This window comes from Anolis sagrei, chromosome 3 (genome assembly GCF_037176765.1).
Source record: "Anolis sagrei isolate rAnoSag1 chromosome 3, rAnoSag1.mat, whole genome shotgun sequence".
NCBI lineage: Eukaryota > Metazoa > Chordata > Lepidosauria > Squamata > Dactyloidae > Anolis > Anolis sagrei.
In genome coordinates, this window is record NC_090023.1 from 142,651,823 (window position 1) to 142,671,897 (window position 20,075).

Below are 20,075 nucleotides of genomic sequence, written 5' to 3' on the forward strand. Positions count from 1 at the left end.
CAATTAACTTACAGTGTCTACAAAGATTTCATAGAGTTTTCTTAGGCAAGGAAGATGTGGTTTGCCATTTCCTTCTTCAGAAATACAACTTACATCACTTGATAGACCCCCCCCCCCCCCCAAGCCAGGTACTGACCAGGCTTGTTATGGGCTTCCAACCAGACTCTCAAATCAGCTTTTAGAATATTTAGGCATCACCACTCACAGATCACATGTGTAATCAGAAGTTATTAAAGTGTTTTGTTTAACTTGATTTAATTGTGTTGTTGAATGTAGAGGAATGTACTGGTCTTACATTTTGTTTTATCTTTTAATTGCAGTGGTTAGATTTGCATCTGAATCAAGAAATCCCAACCTCACTGCTTATTTTATCCAGAGCTATGTACCTTCCAGATACACTGTCACCAGCTGACCAACTCAAAACAACTCTTCAAACACTACCTGAGAGTGTGGTATGTCATGATTTATCTAACTTGTACTGATATTTTTGAAGAACTTGCTTGTTTCTTAATGTTCTTTTCACTTTGAGCATATGGATTAACAAATGTCTCCATCCCAAAATGCTGGAGGCAGGCAGAAGTCTAATTGTCATTTTTTTTAAATGGGCCTTTTTAATATTAAGAAAGAATCTACAACCTCCTTAAAGATTAATCGTCGTTTCTTCATGTTTCAAGTAAAAGTGGTTCATTCTTACTAATTAAAAATGTGTTTCCCAGGGAATCGAGTAGATTTTAAAAACAGCCTTGGGGGTACTGTTTTAATACGATTTGGAGTCGAAAAAGTTAAAAAATGTTTTTGCTGTTTATTTTTCCTTCTGAGCATTTGCATACATTTACAGAATAGGAATACCAATTTCTTTAAACTTCTAGAAAAGTGATTGGTACTGCATTAACTGGAACATTTCTACTGTGTAAAGTGAAGACATTGACGGGTTGATCTGCCAGCATAATGATAGTTTTTGTTAAAATTGCAATACCATGGTGTCAAAATTGAAAGTGATGTGCAATTTCTTTTTAAGGCCAAAGAAGCCCAGGTGAAAGCAGCAGAAGTGGAAGGAGAAAAGGTAGACAATAAAGCTAGACTGGAAGCAACCCTTCAGGAGGAAGAAGCTATTAAGAAAGAAAACCAAGAAAAGGAATTGGAAAGGCTTTCAGATGCAGCCGAGAAAGCTAAAGAGACCCTTCAAGTTGCTGAGAGGGTAGGCAATTTCAAAAGGAGTCCATATGAGTTTATGTTTTGCTCTGTGTTTATTTTTTTCCTCCCAGAAATCACATAGAGATTTTTCCATTTGTGAAAGGGGGAACTCCATTCCAGCAGACCAACAACGCCTTCAGTATGCTTTCCTTTCTGTGATTTTTGTTATGGGCATCTTGCCAAGAGAGAAATCCTGCAAATAATATTAAATATAAGTAAGCTTGTGTTGATAGCATATGTAACAGGAGAAGAATCAGATTTGTCATTTGTGAAAAGATCAACCGTTTCACTTTCTTTGTCTTAGAGAGAGTTCTAGGTTGCTGGCAAAACAAAGTGCCTTCTTACTCATCTGCTAGAGATGAGAATTGTGGAAATTTTGTTGCCATGGAGGGAGTTATCCTTGAGATGGTTTATCCCGCCACTAGTAGGAAAACAATCTCAGAAAGTCCTGTTTGTTTTTCTACCTGTGCTTTGTTGCTCATTTGTCCTTGCTTCTGCAACCAACTCCTTTTTCTCTTTCTCTTTCTCTTTCTCTGGCAATTAAAAAACAAATGTCATTTCTATCTCTTCGCTTTTTTGCTTCTTTTTTCCTTTCTCTTGCCTTTCTGCCATTTCCCCATTGGCTCAGTAATAGCTGTACTTTGTGGGCAGGGTAAGGACAGATGGTTTATTGAAGAAGGAATGCGAAACAGTGGTTTGTCCTTTTCTTGACACAATATTTCTTCCCTTCTCACAAAGAAGAAAGTCTTATCCCCCCCCCCCCCCCCGCTCCTACCTCTCAAACGAGTAGGGGATGAGCTACTTCATCCTTCAGTTCTATCTTAGGAGGAGAAAGAGGTGCTTTCTGGGGGAAAGGGTTTTTATGTATTGTCTGATGCCACTTTTGGAAGACCAATGCCCCAATGAATTGTTAATATCTAAGCTGCCCCACTAGCCCAAGTTCCCTATGAGCTACTCTTGGTGGGAAATGCAACACCAACCTTCCCTACTTGTTTTTCTAGCTATAATACATCCTATTTGAAAGATCTCTATCTCTACTAAAGGAAAAATGTCCATAATTTGGTTGTTTTCTGTAGTGGTAGGAAGATATACTGCCCTCTACTGTTGCCTGGCCATCTCTGGAGTGGAGGCCTGGCACGTATTTTCTCTCTCATTCTATTCCCCTTTTCCTCTGTTGGGAGTGGATCCGTTTTTGGGTGGACTGTGTCTTCTCTTCAGCTGAGGTTTTTCTGAAGATAGATCTTCCAATAAAGAGAGTACCGTAAACCTATTTGGCTGAATTTTCTGCAGTAGAAATAAGAGGGAGGGACCACCAATCTTAAGAATGTCTCTGTCCACTACAGAAAACAACTCCGTACAGTCAGCTAGCTATATTCACAGGTTTCTTTTTTGTTTGTGAGTTCATTATTTGTGAGTTCATTATTTAGCTGCTGCTTTACTAGTTCGATCTTCTAATTCCACTCTTTCTGCTTTCTCTTTGCCTCTCCATTGCTGGCCTGCTAAAGAGCATCAACATTTCAGTCCTTTCTCGTTCCACTCTATCCGCTGTCTCTTTGCCTTTCCATCGCTGTCCTGCCAAAGAGCTTCATTACTTTCTCCTTGTTACAACTAAAGTTTCTAAGAAGAAACTATGGATGATAATTTAAAATCTGTTTGCTTTCTGTGTTATTTTTGTTGATCTTTCAGAAAGAGGTGGAGTCCACAATAGATCTTGATGCTTCTGCCGTGCATATAAAAAAAAGCCAGATAGATATTGAAGCTGAGCAAGAGCTGGCAAAGGTGGATTTAACACTGCATTCAGAGACACTGAAAGATACAGCTCCAGTATTGGAAGGCATTAAGGTGAATAATGTGTAGGGGTGAAAATAAGATATGCTGCCCTATGAATTCTAAATAATAATAATAATAAATTTAATTTGCTACCTGTCTTTCCTCTTGGCTCAAGACAGGGCACAACATAGTTATAATACATAGATGAAACAAGGACCATAAAATACATGCATTAAAAACATTAAAACATTGAACAAAGATTATAACACCAATACTAATTAAATGTGAATTTAAAATTCAAAGTTTAAAACTGATTGGTAGGCCGCCTGGAAAAGTCAGGTCTTTAATTGTATTTTAAATTCTAACAGCTCATTTAGCTGCCAAATCTTTTCTGTCAGGTCATTTCAAAGTCTAGGGGTGGCTGATGGAAAGGTCCTTTGGATGACAGTTTCTACTTGTGATTTTGTTGGTTGAACATCTCCAAGAGCAGGACTTCTTAAACTTTTCCACTCACAAACTTTTTTGCCCAATAAATGTTTATGTATAAGTTTGTAAAATAGGTGTAAAAATCAAACATTTACTGATAATAAATCAGCATTTTTAAGATTTGGTAAATAGGCTGATTTTCCTTTTTATGTTCGTCCTCATCCAGTCCACAACAGGTGAGCAGCACCAATTCAGGGTCTGGGCTGCTTCCTTAGCTTTTGGTGGAAAAGAGTAATAGAGTAGGGTATCATCTGCATACTGATGACCTTCAAAACTCTAGATGATCACTCCCAGCAGCTTCATGTAGATGTTAAACAACATGGGGGACAATACTGAGCCCTGCAGGACCCCATAGGACAACGGTCATGAGATCGAATTTCAATTTGCTCACTTAATTGTTCGAATAGTAATGGAACTACACATTTTTTGAATTTAATGTCTAGAGACTGAGCAATAATCTTGTAATGGTATTTAACAGAAAACATGGAGTATTTCTGTTCTCAAAGATCTATATGAGTTTTTATCAAGTTTTTGTTACCTTTTAAAATCGATATAAAACTATATATATGATTTATCTCTGCAGATCATATATATTATTCAGTATAGTTCTTCCCTAAGCAAAGTAGTGGTCTTACAGCAGCAGTATTTTTGTGTAGGGCACTGTGGGGATGAGCAGTTGTGGCAAATCCAGATTCAATTTTCTTGGAGACCACATAGATAGTAAAATATGTAGGTATGAGGTATTAGAAAAAGGCAAAAACTGGATTGAAAGTTGACTTCTGGTTTTGAAAGGCTTTTTTAATAATGCGAGGCAGGCTGTATTTTTATTTGAAAGATGAATTTCATCTTCTCAATGCTTTCAGTCCAGGAAATCCACACTTTTTATGCACAGAAAAGTCCAGAGAGTTTGGGGAGAGTTGAGACTTGTGAAAACATTTGGGGTGTAGCATTTATGCAGCTCCAAGACCACACTTTGTCCACTCCCTGTGTATTATCATGAGTAGCCAATATTGTGATACTGTTGAATAGAAAGATACTGCAAATTTGGCTTTGCCATAAAAGATGTCCCAGGTAACTGCTTTTACTTAACTTGTGGTACATCTCTCCTTCCCCGCCCTACTGCCTCTAAAGCTGGCTGCCACTAGAATATGCAGCTTTTAGAAATATACATGTTGTGTAGAAGCAACTCAATAATGCTGACCTTTATTTATTAGTTGTTCTTGTTTTCATGCTGCAAAGTTTGAAACATGGCAATGGTGCCTTTTCATTAAGGTTAGGAATCCACCTTCTATTTCTAAAGCACTAAGGACTGGATTTTTTAAACTGTGTAGAGGAAATTGTAAAACAGTTTGTTTGGAAAACGAGCAGATTATCTATTCTGATCATTCTCCAGTGTCATAAAGTGTCTTACAGCCTTTTGGTTGATACACATCTGAATGATGTACCACATAACCCTGTGACAGGGTGAGCAACCATTGTGTTGGAAGAGCTTCTCTCACCCTCCCCCAAATGGTAAAATTGCTCTCTTGCAACCCCTCAAAATATTTCCAATTTTTTTTATTAATTCATATTCAAATAAACAAACATACCACCATACAAACAAACAAAGGCATAGGCAAAGAAACAAATTATATCAAACACAAAAAACAAGCATTTTTTAACCTACAACAGCTGACAAAACCACTAAACCAAATAAATAAACAAAAAGTACATACAAAAGTGAAACTACTTATGTAAAGTTGAATCTACCCTCCTCTCACACTCTGGTTTTTTTCGGTTCGGACTGTTCTACTCTCTTTAGTAAATATTATATAATCACACTTCTGCGCTTAGTAACATATTACCAACTCATAAATCCTACAATTAATCAATCCCCCTGTCTTATAAGGTAAAGGTAAAGGTTACCCCTTGACATTAAGTCTAGTCATGTCTGACTCTGGGTTGGTGCTCATCTCCATTTATAAGTTGAAGAGACAGTGTTGTCTGTAGACACTTCCAAGGTCATGTGGCCAGCATGACTGCATGGAGCGCCATTACCTCCCCGCCAGAATGGTATCTATAGATCTGCTCACATTTGCATGTTTTTGAACGGCTAAATCCCCATTCTTTCTTGAAGCTAGACAAATACTTTGCCCCATCAATTGTTGATCTTAATGATTTCACAAATCTTTTTTAGCCATCATTATAGACACTAGACATTTCTTTTTGATTCCATTTTTCTATATGGGAGAGCCACCTCCTCTTCTTCACTTCTCTTTAGTTGCATATGGATGTTCTAATGACAGCAGTCTTTCAGCATGACTCAATCACAAACGTACCATCTTATGAAATTAGCCACTGTATGGATTTTCCTGTTTGGCCTCAAGCCAGGCCTGTTGATAGTTCTTATCAATCTGTTTGCTGAAGCCTTCCAGGAGAAGTTTCTCCAGTCTTGCTGTTTGCTGCTGGGTTTTGGATTTAATTTCAGCAAATTTTGGCTTGATTGAATTGGCTCTCCAGTCAGCTTTGCCAGAGTATTTCTTTCAATTCCGCTGTTAATTTTTTGCTTGTAATTCTCAATTCTGCCAAAATTTAGTTTAATCCAACTGGTTCCACATACTATGTCAATGTGCCTTCCATAGGCATTTGGCCTTAAAGTTATTGATGTATCTGAACACAAAGTAAAATACACTTTCTTCCTTTCTTCATTTTTTTTGTAGCTGTTGCTGATGCTGCTGTTTCTAGGCAAAAGGGGAAGCATTCAGATATTTACTTTCTGTTTCTTTGTCCTGGGAAAGTTCCTTTGTTATGGCTTTGAGGAAAAGCAAAACATTTACCCTTTGATGGGTGTGAATATTTTTAGATGTTACAATCAAGCCCCAATACAAAATTTATTTATCTTGGTGTTTCTTTAAAAAGATTTTTTTAAAGTCAATTAGGTCTCTGGGGGAGTTGACAACAGCTGTTTCTACTTGCATTCCATGTAGTTTCAGATAAGAGATTTAGATAACTCTTGTCTCAAGAGCGTAAGTTGAATGTCAAGGAGAAGTTAATTATCCAACATCCAGGGGTGAATCACAAGATAATATATTCTTTAAAATACTCTTTTAAAATGACAATTCAACATTCCTTTTGCTGTGCATTACAGCCGCCATGCTAGGGGTGGGTGTTTTTCTTACCCCCAATTCTTCTGTGCTTACTGATATAAAAGCAATGTCTTTGAAGGACACCAGAGGCTAACTGGTTTTTCATGAAAACCTCTGTTTTTTCGTTGCCTGGAAAAATGCTATTACCCATCCGGGATAAGTCAGAACTGGTGATTATCCACAGGTCCATGGATGTTGGCAGATTGCCATATTAGCCTGGTCAAATTTCAGTGTTTTTTTTGTAAAATAATCTTTTGGATCACTCCAGTGCTCACACCAGTCCTTCGGGGCTGCATTCAGTATGCAGAATTCACTTCCTCACTCTGCCAGATTAATGTTTTGCCTTGGCACTTGTGATAGTGTACTTTTCCACATTGCTATTTATTTCAAAGATTTGTAGAGCTAGTAATTTATTTGTCATAGTTCCCCGAATATTACAAGCCATCCAGACAAGCAGAGAGTAGGTGGACTTCCAGAATATCGAAAGGGCAAATAGCTCAAGCATGAAATAGATATGAACATCTGGAGGAAGTGAGCCCCTTCGTGGTATTCTAGGTACTGAAAGAACCAGATCAAATTTGTTCTTGAAAGTGGGGTCAGTACTTGGATTGCAGACTTGCCACAAATGTCAAGAACGGTAGCCTGCATTCCAAGGTAGGTAAGTGGCAAAACCACTTTCTTGTTTAAGAAAACCCTGGGACAATCATGGGGTCACGATAAGTCAACAGGCAACTTGAAGGCACATATATATATACACACACTATACTATTCAATATGGATATGGGAGTAGGGAGGTTATTAAAAGCAAAATAAACTTGAACAATTTCTTGGGGAAAATATTTCTGCCTTTCTTCTTCCTCTAGCAGTTTGTTTATTTCCTTTGCCTCAGGGTGAAGAAATAACCAAAGAAGAAATTGACTTGCTAAGTGATGCTTGTACCAAACTGAAGGAACAGAAGAAATCCCTAACAAAGGAAAAAGAAGAACTTGAGGACCTCAGAGATGATGTGCAGGAATACAGTGAGGTAAGAGAAGAATAAGGAGTGGCTTAAATTGGTGAAATTAATTTTGTTTTTATTTGGAGAGGAAGTTAGTGCTAGTGTGAGTCAAACTACTTGTATTAAAGCTCACATTTTTGATAAAGAGGATGAGACATTTCACTTGTCAGATAAGAGGGTGGTTTCTTTTTGCTCACATTGTTGCACAAATTAAGAATATAATCTAGTTCCAGTTTATTACATGAAAAACAAAATGGTGCCCATGCCTGTTCTCAATAAATACTTTTGCCACATTTTAGCTATTTCTCTTACCCTATCTATGCCACGGTGTCCTCCATTCAGGATTGTCCCTGAAGAAGCTAGATGTAATTGATGACTTATCAGGGTAGGGGAGAAGAAGAAATTGGAAAGTCAGCATGTGTGCATACCCTTTCCATGTTTTTGAGTGGTCTTTCAACTTGCTTTTTACCAAAAATTCTGTTTGATCCTTAGGATTTGCAAGAGATCAAAGAACTGTGTAAGACTGGACAAGAGGAAATAGTTGAAGAATCTAAAGCAAGCAAGAGACTCACTAAAAGAGTGAACCGAATGATTGGGCAGATTGATAAAATTATCCAGGAATTGGAGACAGATCAAAAAGTGGTAGACGGACAGTTGGATAGTGGTGCTACTCCTCCTATTGGGTAAGTAATAAGTGATGTCAATAAGGGAGGCAACACTTGTTAGTGTCAGCGAAGGTTTTTTTCTCAGCACAAATACCTCTTTTGAATCCAAAACACTAAAGTATCTACTTCATCTTCTGTAGGCCAGTGCCTGGAAACAGTTCTTTTTTTTAAAGCACCTTTTATCTTCAGCTTCCTTTCAACAAATTTGAGGTGGTTTTAACATAAATATGTTTAATAGAATAATAGAGTTGGAAGGGGGCCTCTTAGGCCATTGAGTCTAATTCCCTGCTTAATGCAGAATCTCCAGCAATGAGAAATTAAGACTCGCGGTCACTGTAAAAGAGTCAGGAAGCTGGAGAAGGGATATAGCCTAATGTCCTCTCTGACATGCTGATTTTTTTAGGATCAAAGAACAGTCAAGTTATTTTCCCGCTCCCATATTTTGCTATCTGGCATTGTCTCAGGAAGAAATTACTGATCATATAGCTCACTATTCAATGTTTCATTATACCACGCCTGGGCTGTTTTTCTTTTATGTTGATCATTGTTTTCTTTCTCATGGAATCTCATTATCTGGTTAGTATTAGGTTGTTGTGGGCGTTTATTTTTTTTAAATCCTTGTAGTAACTGCTTGCTGTATACAGATTGTGTTTCCCATTTAGGGAGAATCTCATCAGTATCAATGAACTTATTAATGTGATGAAACATATCCAAAAGATACCAGAAAACAAACTGAAAAGGCTTGCAGAAGCACTGGATGAAAACAAAGATGGAAAAATAGATATTGATGATGTTGTGAAGGTGAGTGCTTTTTCTTTATTTTGTTTCATATACCATCTGTCTGCCAGTATGGGATCCAAGGCAGCTTTTGAACTGTTAGACAAGCATAACTGATGTAACATGATTTTTGAAATCAGACATCTTCTATGCAGGAACAAGCCAGATATTTTAGGACATTTCTTAGCATTACTATTTGACAACTGATTTCTTTGTTTGTGGCAAGGGACATCGAGAAGGGGGCATCTCTTGTCACTGCTCAGGTTAGACCAGGATCATGTGATTAGAAGAAATACAAGAACTCTGTGCTTTTCTTTCTTTCTCCATACTCAATTCCTCCCCTTGCCTTGCTCATTGAGTTCTCACGTGATCTTTGTTTAGCCAGAGCAGCAACAGGAAATAAACTTCTTCTGGCTATCCCTTTCTGAATGCAATAACAGACTTGCACTGGATGAAAACATGTCATATATTATTTATCTTCACATTTGAATAATGTGTTTGCACTCTTGTAGGAGTTAATATGAATCAGGTCAGAGAAGGAAATGTTCCACTCCACCTTCTCTGCTTCAGCAGCTTATCAACATTACCCCACTAAAGGGGAGCCATCCTGTGATTTTAAGAGATTTCCTTTCATGAATTCTCTTAAAATCAAGCTGTGCTATGATAGCTATGTAATGTTATGCCTTCCTCAAGATGGCGGAAGATTGCTCTATTTTTCTAGAAACGTAAAATGCTTTTCTATTCCCCTGGCAGCCACACCTGAACTTGAGAAAATTTGAGTCAATGTATAAAGCATAATGTCCACTTGCTGAGCAAAAGAATAAAATCTGCCCTAATAATATTCAGTTTTTATAGTCTGCTTGGTCTTTTTGCTCTTTGCATTCTGTCTTTTGCTCTTCCATTTTGTCAACTGATCTGTGCTTCATTGTGCATAAGAGCACTGGAAACATATAATAACAGGACAGATTTTTTTGCAGGGATGGATGAGATGTATCATCAACTCAGCTTTGATCTTGTGTTCAAGATCAGGAATGAATTACCATAATTAGTAGAAATCTATTAATCCTTCCCATTTTATTTATTTATTTATTTATTTGACTTGCATACCGCCACTCCCAATTTGGCTCGGAGCGGTTTACAGCAGTAGATTAAAACAATACAACCAACTTTAAAATATAATAAAAACGAGAACAGACATAGTTCCGAGTTATTCACCCATCGAAAGCTTGTCAGAAAAGAAAGGTTTTACAGGCTTTCCGAAAAGCAAGTAGCTCTCGGATGGTTCGGGTTTCAACTGGCAAGGCATTCCATAAATAAGGGGCCACAATCGAGAAGGCTCTCTGCCTAGTAGAGGACAGATGATAAGTCCGGATGTTGGGGACTTCAAGCAAATTTTGGTCTTCGGACCGAAGTAATCTCTGGGCTTGGTAGGGGGATAAGCGGGCCCTTTAATGTCCTGCTTTTTAATATTTTTCTAGAGAAGCATGTTGTTAGGTGGTTATGTTAACCTTAGATTATAAAATGAAGGAAGTATAGCCCTAGTTTTCCGGTACATTAATTGTAAGGTAAATTACATGTTTTATCAAATTCAACACAGATTTCAGTATCAATTAGTTGCAAGGAGAGTCCTGTTTGTTTGTTAAATACAAAATTGGCCTTTCCAAACCAAGGAGGTGTAATTATTTTGAAATTGGGGGGAGGGGCACATTGTATAATGTGAAATAGCTTGATGCTGAGCTTCAGTTACTTTATTTTTAATTGTTATTTTTTTAAAAGACCACAAATAGAGCAAAAGGTAAGCATTTATGCATACAACTTACGTTTACATTTACATTTTTAAACATTTTATATTTGCATTTTTAAACATTTGCATAGGTGGTAGAACTGATTGACAAGGAAGATATTGATATTTCTACTAACCAAGTAGCAGAGATCATGTCACTGTTGCAAAAGGAAGAAAAACTGGAAGAGAAAGAGAAGACTAAAGAAAAAGCTGAGAAGGAAGCTCTGGAAGTGAAGAATTAGTCCTTCTAAGGTTACGTGGCACATCTTCTATATCTTGCCTGGCATTTATGAGAAGAGGAACATCAGTCATCTCTTGGCAAGTCAAAAAAGAGTCTCCGATGAAAAACAGACATCTTATCATTCCATCTCAACAAGAGCAATTTAGGACTTTTCAATATTTTTCCCCCTTTGGAATCAGGCACACAGTTTCATCTGCTGTGGTAATTCAGTTGACTTCTGAATGTAAATTAGGGCATTTTCTTGCATTCTTCAATGAGTAAGGAACTTCTTTTTAAAAATATTATGTTTACTTGGCATATATTTTATTCTCTTTTACTTGGTAAAGACACAAAAAGGTGTACATAAGTTCTAGTATAAAAACCACCCAAAATATTTCTGAAGCCCCATCTAAAAATATTGTCAGGTGTCCAGAAGAGCATGTGTGTTCAAACTGAAGGTGCCATGGCTGCCCTAGAATAACATACAGCCTAGACCAGGCCTGCACAACCTGTGGCTCCAATTCCCGGAAGCCCTAGTCGGCTTGTCCAGTGGTCCGAAATTCTGAGAGTAGAGGCAGCCGAGGCAGGACCTGTGCAGTCTAAACTAACAATTGTAGAAGTATCATGTTCAATTATTTGTACCCATAATAAAACCCCTCAACGACTATGTTAATGATTCGTTTTTCCAGTTAATCTGCACTACATAATGGTCTTCCATGAAATCAGATATAAAAGTGAATGCAATAATACTCAGGAAATTAATTCCTTGCGTTCTTCTCTTCACTCCAGTTTAACAAGTGGTTTCCAGTCCTCTTTCCCCCTCAAAGATAAAGAACATAGCAGATCACAATACAACCAATTGTTCAAAGAGCTGCCTCTTTCAACAGTATTCTCTTCCTTGTTGGGAAGGTGGCTATTCGGAATTTAGCTGGCACAGTAATAAGCTTTTTAAAAAGTTTGGAATAGAGGTGAGGATGGAGGTAATGCTTTAGGAGATGTGCCAACTAAATCACTGTTCAGTTTTCTCTTTGCAAATAGTTTTTTTTTGTTGCACAAGAGACCTTGTTGAATTCATTTGGGCATACAGGAGCTGGGAATCCAGGACCTCCAGCAATATATAAAGTGACAGTGAAGGAGGTTGAGCTCCACTCCTTCCATGGAATCCTCAACTTCCTTGACAACTGCTTCTGCTCCTCTTTCCACTTCCTCTCCTTGCACACATCTGTGTCCCAGTCTTCCTGACAACTGCTTCTATTCTTCCTTGCATGAGCCCACGGCCCAGCCTCCCTGAAAACTCCTTCATGGTCTTTTGTGTCACAGCCTCCCTTTCCCACCCCACCCCAATAAACACCTCCTAGTCTTCATCTCTCTTTCTCTTCCCCACCCCAGCCTAGTAGCTTCTCTCCTCCCCCCCCCCCCCACTCAGCGGAGGTTGCCAAATAAAATAATATCTGTAATTGTTTTATAATTATTATTGATACATACATGGTTGATTTCATCTGTGAATACAGAACCCATGGATAAGGGGATCCCCTGCATTTAATCCTGAGAACTGTGTGTTTTCAAAACAGCACATTATATTTTTTGAATAAAAAACAAAAAACACTTCCAAATGTTTCTACATGGATGTCTAATACATGCAAAATTACTGGGAAAAAGTGAACTATGTTGAGGTATTTTAAATTGTGGAAGTCAGAGTATATATACTGGCCATCCTTTGGTTTTCATCTTCGATGCAGAATACAAAAGTTAACTTTTTCAGTGCCTTACTCACTGCAAGGTTAATAAAAGATTGGTCACATTAGTAGGCAGATTGCTTTAACTTGTCATTGACCTCCTTGATTACTTAATTTGTTCCTATCATTTGATAGTAGCATGTGGTAAGCTAAATAATAACAACGTTATTGGTAAACAGGCCTTTAAGTCATAGTTGGGAATTGTTTGGTCCTCTGTTATTGGATTCCAACTCACATTATCCCTCACTGATCAGAAGCTTTAAAACATTCTGATTCCTGTTCTTTAAATTCCCAGTGCAGTTAAAGAGTACTCTCAAGTCTATTCCTCAGACAGTAAATAATGTTTAAATTAAGAACTCAATTCTAAATACTTTTTTACAAACTCCATTGGTTGCATCATTTTGCAAAAGAACCCTTTGAATTCAACTCAAAGAATTATTATTTTTTAATTTCCAAGTTTCCTTTTGTATGTTCTTAAATTTCCCATTGTAAATTCTCCTTTGTAAGCATTGATTGAAAGGAAAGCACTATCAACATTCTGTTCAGAATTCTAGACTTTATATGTTGGTATATACAGAACTTATAAATTCCTGTTTATGACTGGCTTTTTGCAGTTTCTTTTTGTTACCTATCTTTTTTCAAGTGGTAGTGATTTCAGGGGATTTTGGCAGGTATATGTATTTGGCAGATTATCTGCTTTAAGTTTGAACCGCAGGCAACTTTATTATTAGCAGATTTTACTGCAGTAAAACAAACACTTTTTCTTGATTCTCAAAAACACTGCAGGGTAATGAGTAAATACATTTGTGGCTGAATTAGGAATGGAAATGTTAGTTTATAGGAACCCAGAGACAGTGGGGTACATCACCATTACCGTGGGATACATGGTGTGGACCATGAGTATTACTGAATTGCTTTTATCATGTGTGCTCCTGTGAAAAATGAATAAAAGGGATCAAAGCTGTGTTGTCCCCAGGTACTTTACGTTTTGGCTTAAGGAATGTGGTTTGCAGTGGGTACCATTGTTTGTAACCAAATATTGTTACATGAATTATTAGTTCACTGGTACCTAGGTGCATATTAAAAAGGGCATTTGTGAAAAATGTGTATGGAAGGCATTTTATAGAGGATATTGAATTAGCAGATTTCCACATAAATCATATGTTAGATTGATATCTTTGGATTATATCAGTGTTGAGGTTGAAGAGGTATTTCATGACTAAGATATTGGAACACTTGTATGGTATCTGTTCTGTGTCTATTTGAATGATGTATGAATACATTGAAACTAGCAAATTATTCACAGGGTAATCTACAGACTTTTCAAAGTCCCCTTTAGCTTAATGTTGGCTAGTATGAAATAGTAACAATAATCTGTATCGAGGAATGAGATCCTGGAGTTAGGTTTAGAATGGTTTTTCTCCAGATATAATAAATCCTGACACAGAATTATCTTAAATCTCAACATATTTTTTGCATCTCTATTCTTAGCAAAGGGAACCTATTGTAATCACGGTGTTGTCAATAAGAAAATCAGGCTTGGAAACCTCAATCCAACTTCTCTTTTCCACACTAGAAATAGTGGTGATAATGTGCATTAGAAATTGTGGGTCTTTCAGTAAGGCCTTTGGTGTAGCAAGAAGGTCAGTCTAAACTCTTTTCCACAGGAGGAAGGAAATACATTGTTCACATATCCATCTGATCAGGTTTTGATAGACAGTGAGAAAAGGTAGTTGCATCTGGGAGTATGCAAAGGGGTAGGGGAAAACGTTAATGTGTAAATACTTTGAGGCACACACTTGACATTTGTTCTTTATTCAGGTCTATGATGCAGAAGGGGCAGATGCATAATGAGTGCAAACTGTTTTTGTTTTCTGTGTGATTTGCAACATAATATACAACATATATTAAATGCATTTGTGGTTTTTTTTAAAATCAAACATTTTCTCATGGAGGTTTTTCAGCAGAAGGGTATAGCCCAAAATTCATAATCAAATTTAGCGCAGCATATCATGTGCCATGTACATGATATGCTGAAACATTCAAATAGTCATTTTCAGGTTATGATTTTCAAGTGAGAATAATGTTCTTGGTTGTGATGACATGGAAGGAAGGCAATAGTGTGATTAATCTCAGTAGTCTGTATTGCACAGATTATTGGATGGCAGCTGGTTTCTCTGACACTTGAAAGATCAGCAGTTTGTTTCACTGCTGATCTTTCAGCATTTCCGCTCTTAGAGATAAAGTTCCCAGAATGATTTTTGGGGGTGAGGAGGGGATCATGGACTACCTCTTGATCCTTAGACACATGCATTGTAATTCATACACCTTGCCTGTTGTCTTTTCTGTAGTTCCATATACCGTTTGTCCCAGAACACATCTCTAAGGCTGCTTGTTGGAAGGGAAGTTCTTTTTTATATTGAACTTCACATTGAGCAGCTTGCAATGAGCCTCCCAACTGCCCTGGTGCCATTTGAAAATCATTATGCTGGTGAGATGTGAGGCATTCAATTAAAAAACAAATTAAAGAAAGAAAAAGCATTTGAAGAAGTGCCCAGTTCTTTGCCATGGCTTAAGGATCTCTTGTACTGCTGATTTGCCACAGCAAATAATGGAAGAGAGTGTCAGGCAGAGAAAGAGAGAGAGAGATGTCTTTTAATATTTTTCAATTGTCACTTGGATGTTCTGTTGTGGTTTATGGTTAGGTGATACTAGGAATATATTTCAGGAAATGTATTACACTCCATTGTTTGATTCATAGGAGGAGGCAGAGGGACCCCCCTCTCCTGGAAATACGGTGGCACTTGTAACTCTTAGTCTGGAAAAGTATAGTTGCCTTTCAATCTCCAGATAGTAGATGATCAGGAAATGAATCTACACTGGCAAAATTGGGTGGCAGGCATCCGACTAACAAAGGCACATCACACAAATCATGTGAATTCTAATGTGCCATGCCACTTTTTTTCTAGAATAGAGTACTGTTCTCTGGGGAAAAAGATTTGTACTATCATGAGTTGTACAAAATATGTATATGTTTAAATTTAAGCTATACTAATTATGTTCTTTATGTGTATTTTTTTATCTAAGGTTAAAGTATACAAAGTACCATATTAAACAAAAGAGCTTTATTCTGCTTTATTTCTACAATTTGAATTATATGTAAAGAAAACACCCAGGCATTTTGGTGAATAAACCATTTCAAGTGCAATATATAAAAAATGCAAAACTCTGTTTTAATCATTTTAATCATTTAGCCTTGCATTTTAAGAATTACTTTAATGTTATTCCATCTTGTTGACTATGCTGCTGTGTTATAAAGCCTGCTTGTTGCAACGTGAACCATTTAAGTTTCACTGGTGCATGTGTGACATGATTTAATAGCAAGAGAGGAATCGGTTTTGGTGATTATTCATGCAAAGAATCCCATGGTGGAGCTGAGCATGTTTGAAACGTCATCTCTGTGAATAGTCTTCACTTCATTTTGTGAGCATTTGTTCCAGATCAGTTTACCTGTTTCAGACTAAAATATTGCATAACAAATTGTCACACAACAGTTTTTGTCAATTTACCAAATGTAAACACAAAAGAGAAAATAATACAATTGGAGCTGTATCGATGTATTAAATCCAGACTGGTTCTGTATAGAAAAATGTTGAAAAATCTTGCTCAGCTACAATAAAAGGTAATATCGTTCTTTGCAAGTATGTGTGTTTCTTTTGATTTTGGGAAATGGGAATCAATTCAAAGTGCTGGTTTTAACCTTTAAAGCTCTAAATGCTTTGGCCCAGACTGAACGTATCTCCTACTACAAATCATCACGAAGTTTAAGATCATCTGGAGAGTCCCTGCTCTCGATCCCACCACCATCGCAAACGTGATTGGTGGAGACGAGAGACAGGGCCTTCTCAACAGTGGCTCCCTGTCTGTGGAATTCCCTCCCCAAAAACATCAGACTGGCCACATCCCTCCTGCCCTTTAGAATATGCAATTTATTTAATAAAGATCAAGTAGACAGAACATATTGTAAAGAACAAAAATAACTTTCTGGCCTTGCATCGCTAATAGTGCTAATATTAAGACACAAATAGTGTTCAATTCAGCAAGTATTGCAGAATGTCATGCCACAGTCTACTTCAGTCCACCTTGCATTTGACCATTGAACAGCAGCTTGTATGAAGAAGACATAAGTAATTTCAAAGTGGCAATGAATTGACCCGGACACGGATTTTAATTGGTGTGTTTTAACAACTGTTTATTTAATGTTTTGTTTTAATGAATTTGTTGATTGTTCTTATAATTATGATGGCACCGAATGGTGTTTGCTATGAGGCCGCCCTGAGTCCCCCCTCAGGGGTGAGAAGGACGGGGTACAAGTATATGAAATAATAAATTTGTCAATTTAATAAACAGACACTTATTCTGCAATGTATTTAGTCTCCCAATTGTGTTATTGTTTCATCTTGTTACTTTTTCTTGTCCGCCTGCCCAGCACCTTGATGAGGGAAATAATAGATCATCTCGGTCCACTAAAAAGAAACTGGATTAGCTCCTTCTCAACCTGTGTCTTTGGATTTCTTAGTAGTTCAGCATTTAATCAGGTGGATTTGAGATAAGATATACATTTTTCTCACAAAATTTATTCAAAGAAAGTTAATTTACCATATATACTCAAGTATATGCCGAGTTTTCAGTCCTTTTTTTAGGCTGAAAAAGCCCCACTCGGCTTATACTCGAATGAAGATCCTGGTGGAGTGAGAGCCCTTCTTTCAGCCCCATGCTGTCTCTCCAGGAACCTCACCTCTTTACTGGGTCGCTGTGCCAAGAGGGGAGGGGAGGAAGGCGCATACTCTCTCCACACAGCAACCCAGCTAGGGAAGAGAGGAGTGAAAGGTGTGCGCTGGGAGAGGAGAGGAAGGTAAGGAAGCTGGGTTGCTGTGCGGAGAGGACACATGCCTTCCCCTCCCCTCTTTGAGCTTCCTCTCCTTTCTCTCTTGACACTCTTCCTCTCCTCTCTTTCTCCCAGCTGGGTTGCTGTGCTGAGAGCAGAAGAGAGGTCCTGTACCCTCTCAGTCCTTCCCACTTCCTCCTTTCCCACCTCAGTTTGTTCCCCACTTTTCCAGCACTGACACTTATGGGTACTAACCCACTACAATATGCACAAATAGTGGAAGGGGTTTTCAAAAGTTTGAATATACCCCACCCCCCAAACAGTGATATTTTGGTAATAAGGAAAGGAAAGCGCCCAAGATCTTTGCTAAATCTGAATGAAGCCCTTACGTTTTATGAGATTTATGAGGATCATTAATCCCTTGTTGGAGCAGGGACAAATACCATCTATATCAGGGGTCCTCAAACTAAGGCCTGAGGGCCTTATACGGCCCTCCAAGGTCATTTATCCGGCCCTCGCTCAGGGCCAACCTAAGTCTGAAACGACTTGAAAACACACAACAACAATCATCCTATCTCATCAGCCAAAAGCAGGCCCACACTACCCATTGAAATAAGTGTATATTTGTTAAAATTGTTCTTTATTTTAATTATTATATTGTTTTTAAGTGTTTTTTTGTACTACAAATAAGATATGTGCAGTGTGCATAGGAATTCATTCATGTTTTCTTCAAATTATAATCTGGCTCTCCAACAGTTTAAGGGACTGTGACCTGGCCTCTGTTTTAAAAGTTTGAGGATCCCTGATCTAGATTTTTAAAAGCAATAGTAAGACCAATGTTAAATTAGTCATACCTTGACTGCTCTGTATTAAATACCTACCAGCCCATGAGTAAGGTTTTGGAGCAAATAGTGGCTTCTCAGCTCCAGGGACTCTTGGATTAAGCCGATTATCTTGATCCTTCGCAGTCTTGAGCATCTCCTTAAGCAAATACCTCAACCGAGATGGAGACTTGTGACTCTCCACACATCACTTCTATTTCCTTGCATGCTTTTTAACATGATGAAAATGTTAACCTGATCAGGAAGCTAGTGTAATACTTTGTTCTTTTCAGTTGCTCTAATAAAAGTATTTCATGGATATATTTTTTGAATTTGTTATGACCAGCAGTGCTTTTTTAAAAATAGTATGGGCAGAATAACTTGGTGAATCGGTCAAAGATTGACCAGGGCTTTGCTGTGATCAACCAGTTATTATTCTTGCCTTTGATGTACTTTATATTTTATTGCTTTGCTATGACCAACCAGTCATTATTCTTGCCTTTGATTTGTCCATAGAGGTTTCTTAGCACATGTTCTCTGCTTCCATAGTGGTTTGTTTAGGAAGTGAACAAATTCTTCAACTTCACTAGGTGGCGCCCCAGGATTGTAAAAGTTACTTTTGGAGACTGTACTAATGTTTGATATAAAAGAAAAGAGAGAGAGAGAGCAGGCATTGCGCTGAACAAGTCAACTACAAGATGGTGTTACATACTGAACTTAATTACACATCTGTATTGAAAGATGGATGGCACTTTGCACAGGGGTTGGATTTTACAAGGAACACCTATTATAAATATGCAATTATAAATATTATAAATATGCAATTTCCATGGTCTATGACACATGAATAGATTTGATGTTTCCACTAGCAATCAGGCTCAGTCTAAACATATAGGAACCCAAAATCTAGGTGTTCTGCAGGGAGATTTTAGGGAAATTTACACATGTAGAACATTTGCTTTAGCAGGCACAGTAAACATTAGTGGTAAATATTAGTATGCTAACTTATCAAAAGAGTTTTGTGTTATCTGAAGTTATTATGCACATATTTCTAGGTTGCATGATGCATTCTCTCTTCAAAACACAACAGATCACCTGTACAAACATGTTTTTGCATAGTTGCACAGCTTGCAACCTTTCTTTTGAGCAAGCAAGCTTAAAATCATGCACCATTCCTCTCTACAGGTAGGTTTGTTCTTAAGTTGAATTTGCATTTAGTTGGAGAAGGTACATTTTTAATTGTAACTAGCTGTGTGTGTGTATATGTGTATGTATGTATATATACACACACACACTTTCGTTAACATATTTATTTATTTATTTATTTATATTTTGGGCACTTCTACCCCACCCTTCTCAACCCCCTAGGGGGGACTCAGGGCGGCTTACAACCGGCACAATTCGATGCCAACAATTCAACAGATAAAATACATAACAACAATAATCACAATATTTAAAACATTCAATTAATACAATAACAACTAAAAAGCCAATCTAGTGGCCAACGTTCACCGAGTTCTAAAATCCGTAGGTCCATTCAGCATTACCATAGTCCTTTCCAAATTCTGGTCGTCATTACCTTGTCAGTCTGCCAGATTACCCAAAGGCCTGGT

The 20,075-nt window shown here is 37.6% G+C and overlaps 1 protein-coding gene across 3 annotated transcripts in view; it reads left to right on the forward strand.

Moving 5' to 3' along the window:
• LETM1 (leucine zipper and EF-hand containing transmembrane protein 1) overlaps positions 1-16,454 on the forward strand; it is a 30,142-nt gene extending 13,688 nt beyond the window's left edge. The window contains exons 8-14 of one of the 3 annotated variants that reach the window (XM_060769298.2): positions 321-452; positions 1,019-1,198; positions 2,881-3,036; positions 7,465-7,599; positions 8,065-8,255; positions 8,882-9,038; positions 10,890-16,454. In XM_060769298.2, coding sequence (XP_060625281.2) covers positions 321-452; positions 1,019-1,198; positions 2,881-3,036; positions 7,465-7,599; positions 8,065-8,255; positions 8,882-9,038; positions 10,890-11,039 — 1,101 coding nt within the window. In that variant the 3' untranslated portion in view covers positions 11,040-16,454. The remainder of the gene's footprint in view (positions 1-320; positions 453-1,018; positions 1,199-2,880; positions 3,037-7,464; positions 7,600-8,064; positions 8,256-8,881; positions 9,039-10,889) is intronic. The other 2 variants (XM_060769299.2, XM_060769300.2) reach the window with 2 other exon arrangements.
• The last annotated feature ends 3,621 nt before the right edge of the window (positions 16,455-20,075 follow it).